At 39.2% G+C, this 13,413-nt stretch overlaps 1 protein-coding gene across 7 annotated transcripts in view; it reads left to right on the top strand.

Moving 5' to 3' along the window:
• LOC136440534 (syntaxin-like) overlaps positions 1-13,413 on the top strand; it is a 53,618-nt gene that overhangs the window by 33,972 nt on the left and 6,233 nt on the right. The window contains exons 5-10 of one of the 7 annotated variants that reach the window (XM_066436595.1): positions 557-630; positions 1,051-1,233; positions 3,076-3,213; positions 5,532-5,642; positions 6,172-6,266; positions 7,919-9,395. In XM_066436595.1, coding sequence (XP_066292692.1) covers positions 557-630; positions 1,051-1,233; positions 3,076-3,213; positions 5,532-5,642; positions 6,172-6,264 — 599 coding nt within the window. In that variant the 3' untranslated portion in view covers positions 6,265-6,266; positions 7,919-9,395. Of the gene's footprint in view, positions 1-556; positions 631-1,050; positions 1,234-3,075; positions 3,214-5,531; positions 5,643-5,697; positions 5,809-6,171; positions 6,267-6,383; positions 7,038-7,918; positions 9,396-12,661; positions 12,762-13,413 lie in introns of those variants that run through there. The other 6 variants (XM_066436586.1, XM_066436637.1, XM_066436628.1 and 3 more) reach the window with 6 other exon arrangements.

Genomic DNA, 13,413 nt, shown 5'->3' with positions numbered 1-13,413 from the left:
AAAATGTTTTAGTTCGTTTGTGGTTAATGGTAGAATATACCTATTGGAGGTTGGAAGCTTTAGATTCGCAGAATATAACGGAATGTGTGTTATGCTAATTTGAATGCAGGAAATTGAGATATTTTGTGGTCGCCAATAAGCTGGTTCACAGTTTAAAGTGCCCATGCACAGCGAGAGGTAATATGTCAAAGTTGACGGCCCCTGAGACATTAACAAACAGTTCAGGCATGATATCAAGCTTGGTATCAAGCATGGTCTAGACGAGAACTATTTGCAAGTTCATCATCATTATCACTGGTTGGCTACAGCGTAGGCAACTGTACATATAAATTAGCTAGGGGCTTTTAGCTTTGACATAGTACCCACATTGCATCACGCTGTGCATGTGCAGTTTAGACCGTGAAACGGGTTATTCGTTAAATTGTGATGTGCTCATAAATGAAGTTGATTTTAGAATCAGTGAATTTTATTAAATTTAAGCAAGGGAATGTAAGGAAATTGAAATGGGGGTAGAGTACATGTATGTAGCATCTCACGTGCATTCTTTATTTTCCAGTTATTGAGCAGAATATAGAACAGGAGGAGAGCACCAACAAGGCTTCCGCAGATCTTAGGATACGTAAAACTCAGGTAACGTCACTCTCACACTTGATAACTTGTAAGTTCTTACTAATAGCCTTTCACTCTCATACTCCTAAATCTAAGTTTGTTGTACTGACAGACCTCTAGCATGAGAAAGGTTTGAATGATAAAGACAAGGTTTGTTTGTAAGCAGTAACACATATGGTAATTTTGTGCTATTTGTAACATCAGTATCATTCTGAAAACTACTCTGCACTCGTTCCTCTAGCTTCCAGATCTTTTGAGCAAAATAAGGAAAACAACGAATTAACTTTATGAATGTTGCTCTCTAATCTGTAATTTAAAAGTGGACTATCCCCCTGTTGTAATACATGTATTTGCACAACTGTGTGGCCCAAGGGCTATACATGGAAAATTGTGGTAAGGATTTTAACTAATCAGGGAAAATGACGCTATACCCCTCCGCAGCATTCCACCCTTTCGCGTAAGTTTGTTGAGGTGATGACGGACTATAACACCACGCAAACAGACTACCGCGAGCGCTGCAAAGGGCGCATCCAGCGACAGCTGGAGATCACCGGCAAGCAGACCACCAATGAGGAACTAGAAGAGATGCTAGAGAGTGGGAACCCAGCAATTTTCACCTCTGGAGTAAGTAGCTGCAGTTATGTTTTTTATGTGTGATGTTGAATGGCTTGGCTAGTGGACACGAGATCGAGAGGTAACGGGTTTGATTCCTGGCATTCCCGGCTAGACTTAACATGACTTTCCTCACTCCACCCAGGTGTGAAAATGGGGACCTGACTTTGGTTGGGGAAGTAAAAGGCAGTGGAAGGAGAGGGATGGGCCCCACTTTCCAATACCGTGCCCTAGACAGAGTGGGTAACAACACACTATCCCTACATCCACAAAAACGCCATGAGAACCTTTACCTTATACTAAATTTAGTAGCATTGTAAATCAGTATGGTTTTGAAGGGACTATGTAAATCCTAATAGTACCTTTGGTGAATTTTCTAAGCATCTATTATGAATATGTGCTTTGCAAACATAAAGTTGCTTTGTCAACACCGAGAGTCATTTGTCAGAGTTCTACATCATGCCACTCGTAACAAGATGAAAACCCTTTCTGAGGATCTCTCCTTGTTTTTGTCTCTGTTATCAAGTTCCTGTGCTGTACAAAAATGTGCAAGATGTCCCCAGATGTGGCCAAGATGCATAAAAAGGTTCTTTCACAAATTCAGCATTTTTTTCTGGCTCCGCAAATCGACGCCATTGCCATTGATGTGCATAGCCAACAAAATATACACTCTCTTGCCATCATTGAGTGCCTGAACATTGGTATTGATGCAAAGCTGAGGAAGCAAGCAATGGAATGGCTTCTTGTTGAAATTTTGCTGTGATACAGGAAATACCTTTACAACAAAAGTTCTGAAATTAACCAAAAGTAGTCCCACCTTGTATCGTTAAAAGATATTGGGTCGAGAATGTGCCCTGACAGAAAAGGAGTATTTTTTGTATGAAGATGCACTTGCAATGAAAGATCATGTAGTAGTATACCTGTTTCTGCTAAGTAAGGGTCATTCCTCAGTAGTACAGTTACAAGTTTATTACATCCCTACTGTGTGTTTCCAGAACAGTGTAGAAAAAGATGAGTATTAGGAAATAAAGCGTAAAGCTTGAGACGTAGAAGATTTTGTGTATCTTTGCAGCAAATTTATTGGCAGTGACGACACATTTTCGACTTAGCCCATTTTTGCATAGTAAATTCTTATCTTTCTGTGCCAGAACACTACGATTTACGAGAATAGTAACACTGGAAAGCTAACCATGCATGTCTCCATGGCGTAAGTTGGTAAGTGATCCGGCTGCTTTGCCACACCCACTGAAATCATATTCCGTGGATCTGTGAGCGGGGGTTCGGCCCCAGCTCGGATGTGTTTTAAGGTATCGTCATTTAGGATGGTAACGTAAGGCGGTCTTCTGTATGAGGTAGCTTTAGGCGTTAGCATCAAACCTCTGCTCGTAAAAGAACCCAACACACGTATCAAGAAGAGTACGGGAGACCCAGTGTGCTTGGCTGAAGACACAAGCCTTGGGGAGACCGCGTTGCACTACTACATGTAGCTACTGAAAAAAGTTATGCTTCGTTCACAGTGTAAGGTCGGACGCTTTACCCTTACCTTACTAACTGCTATGACGTCAGCTTGGCGTAACGGTTAGAGCGTTGAACTCAGAATCGGTCCCTAGTACGATACTCACCATGCCCCTACGTTGTGTCCTTGGGAAAGGCACTTTACACTACCTTTCCAGACGGTGGAGTGACGCCCACCGAGCCTATTCGGCTAATCTGTCAAACTGTGTGCCAAAAAACACACTGCAAATTTGGTTGCCGATGTGCCAACATCTAGCACATTTGCCACTGAGAACCGTTAAATTTTCTCTTTTTTTTCTTTCTTTTTTTACTAACTGTTACTTGTACTTGTCGGTACAGATCATCATGGACACCCAACATGCAAAGCAGGCTCTGAGTGACATCGAGGCGCGACACAACGACATCATGAAGTTGGAGAGCAGCATCAGAGAGCTTCACGACATGTTCATGGACATGGCCATGCTTGTAGAACAGCAGGTAAGGAACGATGAAAATCAACAACAAACAAACAACCAACAGTTTCTAAATTTTATCCTGTTGCTTGAGTAACTGTCATTTGGCGTAAACAACAAATGATTATAGAATAGCATTAAAGGAACAATGAAAACAAACAACAAACAGTTTCAAAATTGTATCCAGTTTCTTGAGTAACTGTCATTTGGTATAAACAACAAACGATTTTAGAACAGCAGTAAAGGAAAAAAAGATTCGAGAGTTTACTTCCGAACATTTCGAGTGACCTGCATTACTCTTCTTCAGCATCACTAGAATACTAGAATGAATTGGCAGAATGAGTCAATACTAAGTACATGGTAACTGGAAAAAACATTTGAACACAATGTTCATTATAGTGACGCTAAAGAAGAGTGATGGATGTCACTCAAAATGTCCGGAAGTAATCTCTGTATTTTATTCGGTTGTAGTCAGAGATTGAATATTCTTCAAATAGAAGACTGATAATGTCTTTTGAAGTAACTTATTTGCAAGATTAGTAAGAAAGTTGGTGGGCTTGCAGTTGCAACAAGGCAATACTTTAGTAAATTTAGTGTGTTAACATTGTTCTGTTTTTTAGAAGACAGATAGGTGAGTTGAAGAATTAGGGCCCAGTCACATTCGTCGTACGATCGTTGTACGATCACCAACTGAAGGCATTGCTGGGATAGTCATACATTTGTCCTACAAAATTCAGCTGTCTAATGTTATGGAAAAGACTGTCTTACAAGTAGATCCTGGTCTGCAGTTGACTCTGTCACAGCCTACTCAAAAAGATCGTACATTGGCCTATGACGAATGTGGCTGTGCCGTTACTTTCACTGAGAAAAGTTGAAGTTGCACAGTTGAAGACCAGATCAGCACCATTTCTGTTGTGCTATTGGTGCCATTGTGATTGGTCCATCAGGATGCATCTCTAGATACATTGATGGATTAGGGTGTACTGCAAGTTTAATGCCTCTGTCACACAGTCTATGAACTTCGGCCATATTTGTTGATTGCCAGAAAGTCCCTGAATCTCAAAGTCATCAGAGAGTCATGCAAATTTTTTGCCTGAAAATCTACCCTATTGCATTAAACAGGGCCCGTTCTCCAACAAATATCACTTGTTTCCTAAAAATCACGAAATGATCAAGAGAACATAGGGCGTATTACTGGAAAACAATATGTAATTTAGAACTCGCAGACTCATTGGTCAATCAGTTTTCCTACTGTGTGACAGGGGTATAAGTAAAGGGTGTGGTATCATGACACGGTGTTACCGAATTTGAATTTCTTAGTTAGAGCTGGGAAATCCCTGGTTTATCGCCCTTGGTATGTCTACATGGCAGTTTCTGTGGAGTCCTGTTTGTTCCTGTCGCGTGTCGCAACATCTTCATAGTGTTCTTCCACTTTCCACAGTTCAGGCTTTCCACCCATTTGACATTCGTTTATTGTGGTAGAAATCCAGGAAGTTTTCAGTCTTACGTATTCTGTAGTCTGTAACTAGATTAGGTATCCAAAGTGTCCATTTTCATGGTGAACGCAATGTAACCACACTTATCCCTCCATTAGACACTTCTTTTGAAGTCTTTGAAAAGATGCAGGTAAGTTTTTGGGTCATGCAGAAATGTCATAGAGAATCTATGGTAATAAGCTGGTTCACGGTTTGAACTGCAAATGCAAAAGGTCAAAGGTGATGGTCCCTAACTTGTCTGGGCCATGCTTCATACCATGTCCAGACGTGTTTTGTTAATATCTCAGGGGCCTTCAGCCTTGTCACAAAATTTTTGAGTAGGAGGCTAATATCCAAAAGTAACAGGCGGGCCCTGTAGTGGCCCTATGCGAGCAAAGAAGTCGCTCGCCGGGGGTGGGTATGGTCTCCCCCTCCCGTAGGGGTGTTCTGGGGGGACTCCCCCTAAAAAATTGTAAATTGAGACCCCCTAAATATGGTTTTTGGTATATTCTGGGCAACTTTTATGTGCATTTTACAACTTAACTTTTGTAACTAAAATTTAGTTGTGCTTTTTATCAAAATTCTACACAAAAGTAGCCGCCACAAAATTGAAAGTAGGCGGTGAAAATAGCCGCCTGCCCTCTTGTTTTGACAAGGCTGGGCCTTCAACTTTGACTTATTGATATACACATTGCATACACAAGTCATGTATGTGCATTTTAAACCATGGAACTGGCTTATTGTGTCGATAATGGCGACAAAAAGAAGTTGTGTACATTATCCAGTGTTGTTGCTGTTGTAACCGTTTCTTTTTGGCCGTGTGTGTTTGTCATCATGTGTGTCCACCCCTTTGTGTCCACTAAAACAGGGCGAAATGATTGACAGGATTGAGTACAATGTGGAACACGCTGCCGATTACGTAGAAACGGCCGTGGCAGACACAAAGAAGGCAGTGCAGTACCAGAGTAAGGCTAGACGGGTGAGTAGCACGTTGTCGGTCCGCAACTTACCAGAATTGTACTTCTGCATGACAGGGAGAAATGATAGACAGAATTGAATACAATGTGGAGCATGCTGTCGACTACGTGGAAACGGCAGTAGGGGATACCAAGAAAGCTGTCAAGTACCAAAGTAAAGCTAGGAGGGTAAGGTTTTCTTTCAGTTGCATTCTGATTTCTGTTGTGATTGTGTTTGATTTTCCATACTTCACTTTTAGTTTTTGTGCTTTGAGTGCTTATTGGTCTCGGCATAGTACCGTATTATTTTCCAACCTTTCGTGTGTTTGTGTTTTTTCTTTGATTTCGTTTGTGATTATGTGTGATTTCTGCATGCCTTGGTTGAAGTGAATTTGTGTGCATGATTTTCTGTGTCGTGTGTCATCACGTGGCATAGATTGTGTTGATTGTCTGATTTGACAGCATGCTTTAGAAAATGTATAATTTTGGCAGCAAGTAAAGCTTTGTAATTTTTTGCTACTTGTCATACGACACGTTTCTTTCCCTCAACAGAAAAAGATCATGATAGCCATCTGCGTCTTGGTCCTGATAGGAGTCATTGTGATTATCATTGTAGCCTCCGTTTGTGGCACAGGAAGATGCTAACGGTAAAAGAACAAAACACACAAAGTTCTCTTCCTCTTGGATAAGCCTTGCATGTGTGCTTGCCACGACGTTACTTACTCCTTTTTCTTCTCTTCTTTGTTTTCCCCCGTTTACGACAGAAAAAGTTCATGATTGCGATCTGTGTGGTGGTGCTGATCGGAGTGATCGCCTTGATAATTGGGCTCTCTGTGGGGTTCGGTTGACGTGCACACGCCTTACCTGCTGTGATAGTGGTAGTGGCTCCCCATTAAGACCCCTCTCCACTAGACAACGATCGGTGATCTTGCTGTGACCTAAATTGTACTTCATGGCGTGGCCCTTGACTTCAGAATTGAAATATCAGGCAAAATGTAAAAATCTGAGCTGAAAAATTAAAACACACAAAGCATTTAAGATTTGTTTTTTTATCAATAAAATTCTTCAAACACTAGTACTCAAAATGTGCGGTCGCAGCAAGGTCACTGCACTAGTGGAATGGGGTGTTAGCCTAACGTTGGTGTGCGGTGTGTTTCCACTCTCCCATCTGTGGGAATCCTATCTCTGGGTGTTAAAAAGCTGTGCAAAGATCAGAAGGAACCAGAACATTGTGCATGCAAGAGTGAGAAAATCATCTTAAACTGTTAATATTGTCAGCACAACAAACACATCGCTTAAATCAATCAGTGCACCAACCAATCATTACTCGGATATAACCTGAAAGCCTTTTGAAAAGCTTGTTTTAAAATTAATCCTGTTTTTGTTCTGTTTTGTTTTTTCCTTCAAACAGAAAATGTTTATGATAGCTGGCTGTGTTATGACACTTCTGGTTCTCCTTGCTCTCATTATTGGCTTGTCCGTGGGATTGCAATAACAATAACAACAAAGAGGGTTAAATCAAACCTCCTTGAATAGACAGAATAACATACATGTACAATAGAGCATACTGGTGTCCCTGTTTCGATATTACAATGTGGCAAGACCCAAACATGCAACTACAAAGACCAAGCAGAGTTTGCTCTGTGGTGCTTTTAAATTACTGGGGATGTTAGACTCAAATCTCCACCCACAATAGCACGACTGGCAGAAAAGAGAAACAAAAGTGGTTAAAGATGTTGTAGTGTCCACTGTCCTATCTGTGGGAATCTAAGCTCTGGGTGTTAAAAAGCCGTGCAAAGATTGGAATGATTTGTGGACTACCCTGAACATTTTGCATGCAAGAGCGAGAAAATTGTCTTAATCTGTTAAAATTCTCAACACAAGAAACACATTAATTAAATCAATCAATCAGTCCACGAACCAATCATTACTCAGATCTAAAATCCTTTCAAGACCAATCATCCTAAATCTTTTGTTTAGTTCTGTTTTGATTATTTCTTTCAAACAGAAAATGACACTTTGGTTCTCCTAACTCTCATCATTGTCTTCATCAGTGACATACAGAAGAGAAAAGCATTGGTGTGTTTCTGTTCGGAGATTACAATGTTGGGAGACCATTAACATTATGCATGCAAGGGAGAGAAAAATGTCTTATTCTGGTGAAATTCTCAGCTGAAGAAACATGTCACTTAAAATTAAATCAATCACTCCATGAACTCAGATCTAACCTGAAAACCTTTTGAAAAGCTTGTTTTAAATCCTGTTTTTGTTCTGTTTTGTTTTTTTTCCTTTCAAACAGAAAATGTTCATGATAGCTGGCTGTGTTGTGGCACTTCTGGTTCTCCTAGCTCTCATCATTGGCCTGTCTGTGGGATTGTAACAGACCGTATTACATACAAAAAAGAAAAAAAGGCATGCTGGTGTTTCTCTTCGGAGATTACAATGTGGGGAGACCCAAACATGCGACAACGAAGACGTTTGCTTTGCGGTGCTTTTAAATTGCCGGAGACGTTCAACTTAAGTCGCCAGCCACGACAGCTCAAGCAGAAAAGAGAAACAAAAATGGTGTCAGATGTTGTACCAAAATATTACCTTTTATATTGGTATTGAAAAAAGATATTGGTGTAAAAAGATCAGAACTAGCTTGCATGTTGTAACACCCACCAACAAATGTACGAAGGCTCAAATTATAAGGGTGGTAACTTTACTCTTTAGACACCATTTTGGGCAAGTACCATCTCAAAAATATTTTACGATACATTAAGAAAGTGTTTGAAAAATCTTAAAAAGGGGATATGAAATAATAATGTAATGAAGTTAACATTGTTTGGAAGCAAGATAAAACAAGTTCAAAAGTCAGGATAGGTTTCAGGTTCAAGCCAGTTTGGGTGCCACTGGGAAAAGGTTACATACAAGTAGATGCTGCAATTAAATTGAGCGTCTTACCATCCTGAACTCGATTGACATGCTCCGCACTGATATTCCATGGCTTCACCCTTGTTACATGCTGTATATAGTAGCTTAAGAAATGTATTAGAGTGTGAAGGAGAGTACCGTTTGTACTCTCACATGTAGATAGGATACGTTGCTCTCCATCTCTCTTAAATCTCGCGTTGTCTTCATCACTCTCGATCTCGTTTGTTCACTTAAAAATGCTGCTTTTTAAAAAAATGATGTGTAATGATTTGATAATTTATCTGAATTGTATGATAACTACCAGATACTTGTCCTATTCCACAACATGGTTTAAGAAAGAAGAATGATTTGTATTGAGGTGGATTATTTTGGAGCAAGAGCAAAAATTGATAATATTGACTGGAATGCCAGTTCACTTAATGACACGGTGGAAATATTTGTTTGTATAGGCTCAAACTTTTCTTTTTGTAATTTGTGTTCGTGCCAAAGTTATGTTTAAGTAGAAGAAAACCAGTTAAATCGTCTTCTACTGTATAACGATAAAGGGACAAAAACACATGGAAGGAAAATGTTTTACTTGTATATACTATGGGCCAAATAGAAAGGGTCCGGCAATTATTGTTTGACAACATAATTCTTTGAACTGACAGCTGATTTTGATGATACTTTTATATGTGTTTCATGGAATTTATTTTACTGGAGAATAATGCCTTCCAAAGTCTCAGCACATTTTAATTCATGTTTACTTAAGTTGTATCTTTTTTCTCCACTGATTAACAATTTTTATAATTGTGTCTATTCAGTTATAATGTTTTCATGTTATGGAGGATTGGGACAATAAAGACCCAATGAGTTTTGCACATGGTTCGTTGTTCTGTTGGTTTTGTTTCCCGCTTTCTTTGTGTAAGTAAGCCTGGGTTGCATCTGATTACTACCGGGGCTCCTACACTCGTTTCGGATTTTTTCAGGGAAGCGAGTGTAGGAGCCCCAGTAGTAATTGTATGGCACCCAGGCTATGTGTAAGTGATACTAGTGCATGCCTAGAAAACTATGCATGTTGTTTGTTTCATTAGGTTCTGGCTGACAAATCGCATTTTCTTACTACATGTACTTTGAACAACTTGATACACAAGGTTTTCAAAATAGAGAGATAAGAAGATCTGCCGATTGCAGAAAATAGTCCCATCCAGGAACGGAAATTTGCTTGGACGGCGGAAAAATTTGTCAAAGAATCTGAAATTAATGAATTGACATTGATGAATATGTGTTTTTGTAAGGTTGAAATGACAGATTTAACAGCGAAAATTAACAATATGGGCTCCGAAACAACGAGTGGGACGGAAACAAATTTAAAGCTGGAGACAGCACTGATCTCCTCCTATTTTAGTGGTCTTTTGCATAAAATTCTCCTCTGAACATTTCAGAGTCTTCACCGTCCTTAAAAGTTAGACCTTTGTGATCAATTATGGCTTATAACATTTCCCCCAGCAGCTCCCATGAGGGTAATTTATAATCATAGAACTCACAGCTTTCGTGATCAGGTGTTAGGCCAAGTCTATCCACTTTCAAGTGCAGTGCTGTTGATGAATTTGCAATCATGTTTTTACGACAAGAATAAGACATTAAGTCATCAAAACTTTGCACCTTTATTTTATACTTCATAATTTTGTTATATTAGAGTCTATTATGTTTTATTTAATATGTAAACCGCCCAAGTGGCGCTACATGGTTCCTGGGTAGCAAAAATGAATCAATCAATAAATAACCTCCACTAAGACATTTTTAGAGTGTCCACATCCTTGCAACACTGTTTATAACAGTGTGAATGATTGTGTTGCTGTGGACTACTGTGATACCGTCTCATAACAAGCGCACGCCGTTGATGCTGATACCAGACTGGACGGTGTCAAACTGTGTCAGGAAATTGTGCTAATTTTCGCCAATTTTCCCTTTCGGTCACACATGCGATGCATGGGTAAAATTCATCCTCTACAAATAAAATGGCTTCACCTTGAATGTTTTGGCCCCCAATCAGATACATGATAACTTTATTGGAAACCAGTGTTGCTACTATATTAAACACCGATGTACAATGACCAAGATTCAGCCAAAAAAAGATTTGCAGTGATTGCACCGTTTTTCGCAATTTTTCCAGTTGCATAGAGTCCATTCCGAGTCACCGTGAGGGTTTTATAATAATATTTGTAATCATTTTGAAAAGTTTCTAATAAAAGAATATCTGACTGACAATAGTTCTAAATTTTTCTAAAAGATCAAATACAAAAATATGAATTTATTTGAATTTAATTAGATAATTTAGAAATATTTTGAAAGTAACTGCACAAAAACCTCTTTATTTGTAATAATTTCTAAACATCTATGTGATTATTTAACTTTTAGAAATATTAACAAGAAATGGTAGAAAATGGTTAACAATGGCAGAATGGTGATTGCCCCCATAAAAGTAGGTGCTAATCTGGCCCTTCTGTCTGCCTTGTACATCTTTAGACTTCACTGCAGGACACCGCTCGGTCCTTTGTGGAAAGCATTCTTCCCTAAACTTCGCAAGGATGTGTGAATTGCTTTCTTCCCAGCCCTCTGACCTATTTATAGACATGTTACAAATAATGGTAGAAAATCAGTGGTGGTATTGTTACCATCCCATGATTCCTCAATACACATCCTGCAATACACACCCACAGATGGCTGACTGTGGGCAAGAAGTATATAGACTTGTAATGTTGCTTTTGATATTGCAGCAACTGGTACAATTTGACCATTAGATTTTCTTCTTATGAATTGTCAAAATACTTAAGTAGACTGTCTGACCTTTGTTATTTGTGTACAACTTTCTAGATTGTGTCATAAACACTTGCGGAACATTGTACACATATTCACGACAAATTTTGTGTCCAAACTTGACAAAACTACAGTATTTTCCTAAAAACAGTGTTTAGTGATGAAATTATACTGTTTGTGCATCAGAAAAAACAAAATGCACCAAAAGCACCCATGGAAAAGTAAAGAAAATGATGTTTGTTTAGAATTATTACAAAAACAATATCAAATATCATTTTCTTTACTTTCCCATGGGTGCTTTTTCATGCATTTTGGTTTTTCTGATGCACAAACAGTATTATATCATCAATGAACACTGTTTTTAGGAAAACGCTGTAGTTTGGTCAAGTTTGGACACAAAATTTGTGGTGAATATGTGTACAATGTTCCGCAAGTGTTTATGATACAATCTAGAAAGTTGTACACAAATAACAAAGGTCAGACAGTCTCATGGACTACTTTAGTCTTTTGACAATTCATAAGAAGAAAATCTAATGGTCAAATTGTACCAGTTGCTGCAATATCAAAAGCAACATTACAAGTCTATATACTTCTTGCCCACAGTCAGCCATCTGTGGGTGTGTATTGCAGGATGTGTATTGAGGAATCATGGGATGGTAACAATACCACCACTGGTAGAAAATGGTAAGAAATTGTAAAAAATTGTAAATAATGGTAGAATGCTGTTACCATTATTTAGAAACCATTGTAAATATCATATTCTACATCATGAATATTTCTAAAGTTTTAGAAAACTTAAGAAATATTTAGAAAGTTGAAATCACATTCAAAATATTTCAAAAGTATCAAATCTCTTACAAAAATAATAACAATAACTTGAAAATAGTTCTAAATTATGACAATAACAACCCTCGCGGTGACTTGGAATGGACTCTATTTTTCAAAATTTAAGAAAAATTCACAATTTCAGGCAACAAATTGTCGCCAGTTTACCCTACTCTGGAATGCCTTTTGAAATTGGCGCCGTTCAGTGAGATACCTGCGACATTTGTGCGAGACAGACAACAACGTTCAGATCGAGATGCCCTACACGTAGAATCGAGAAGCAATTTTTGCACCAGTAACTGTTTCCCTAACAGTCATCCCTTCACTTAGCAAGTTTGAAACTGTACATGAATACGTATTCAGAATTCAATGTATATTGGAACTTGACGGAGATGTGGTAAGTTTGGAAAAGCTCAGCTCATGATGTATACCAGTCCTATTATGTGTCAAGCAAACATTACATTGTACCTCTGCCTTACTCTCTCTCCGCTTGTTCCAACAGAAAAAGATCATGATCATAGTGTGTTGTGCGGTCCTGATCGTGATCATTGTGGGCGTTTTCGGGGGCGTCTTTGGCTAAGGACAAGCACTTACACATCCAGGTAGCCTCCTCTATACAATAACACGTATGTGTATGCATGTTGCCACCTTGATACACAACTTATGACCTGCTAGATGTAGGTACCAGTGTAGAAATAAATGTGCTGCGATAGAGACCCAGTTATAAACAACACAACTTCCCATGTGCTGTGATTACCAGTAGTACCCAGATGTTTCATTATACTGAACAATACATGCAGCATGTGCGACAGACACAACAAACGAGTTTGAGATTTTTGTTGAATACATCATATTTCCTTTGAGCCATTCAGGCCAAAGAACGATTAGGCACTCTAGCACATACTGCTGATTTCATCCTCACCATAGCTTGCCACATTATCGAGGTAGAGTGTGACTTTATTTCTTTGTATATGGACTTACGTACATGTATGAAAATTGTGCTTGTGTCTAAAGATTAAGCCCTCATTTGAAGGCATTCAGTGTTAAGCCCCTGTCACACATAGCTGACCATGGCCTCCCAACCTTCTCCAGACCATGGTTGGGAGTTAAGCCCCTGTCACACATAGCCGACCATGGCCTCCAGACCATGGTTGGGAGTTAAGCCCCTGTCACACATAGCCGACCATGGCCTCCAGACCTTCTCCAGACCATGGTTGGGAGTTAACCCCCTGTCACACATAGCCTACCATGGCC

Source organism: Branchiostoma lanceolatum, chromosome 1 (genome assembly GCF_035083965.1).
Source record: "Branchiostoma lanceolatum isolate klBraLanc5 chromosome 1, klBraLanc5.hap2, whole genome shotgun sequence".
Classification (NCBI taxonomy): Eukaryota; Metazoa; Chordata; class Leptocardii; order Amphioxiformes; family Branchiostomatidae; genus Branchiostoma; species Branchiostoma lanceolatum.
This window is presented reverse-complemented; position numbering and strand designations above follow the sequence as displayed.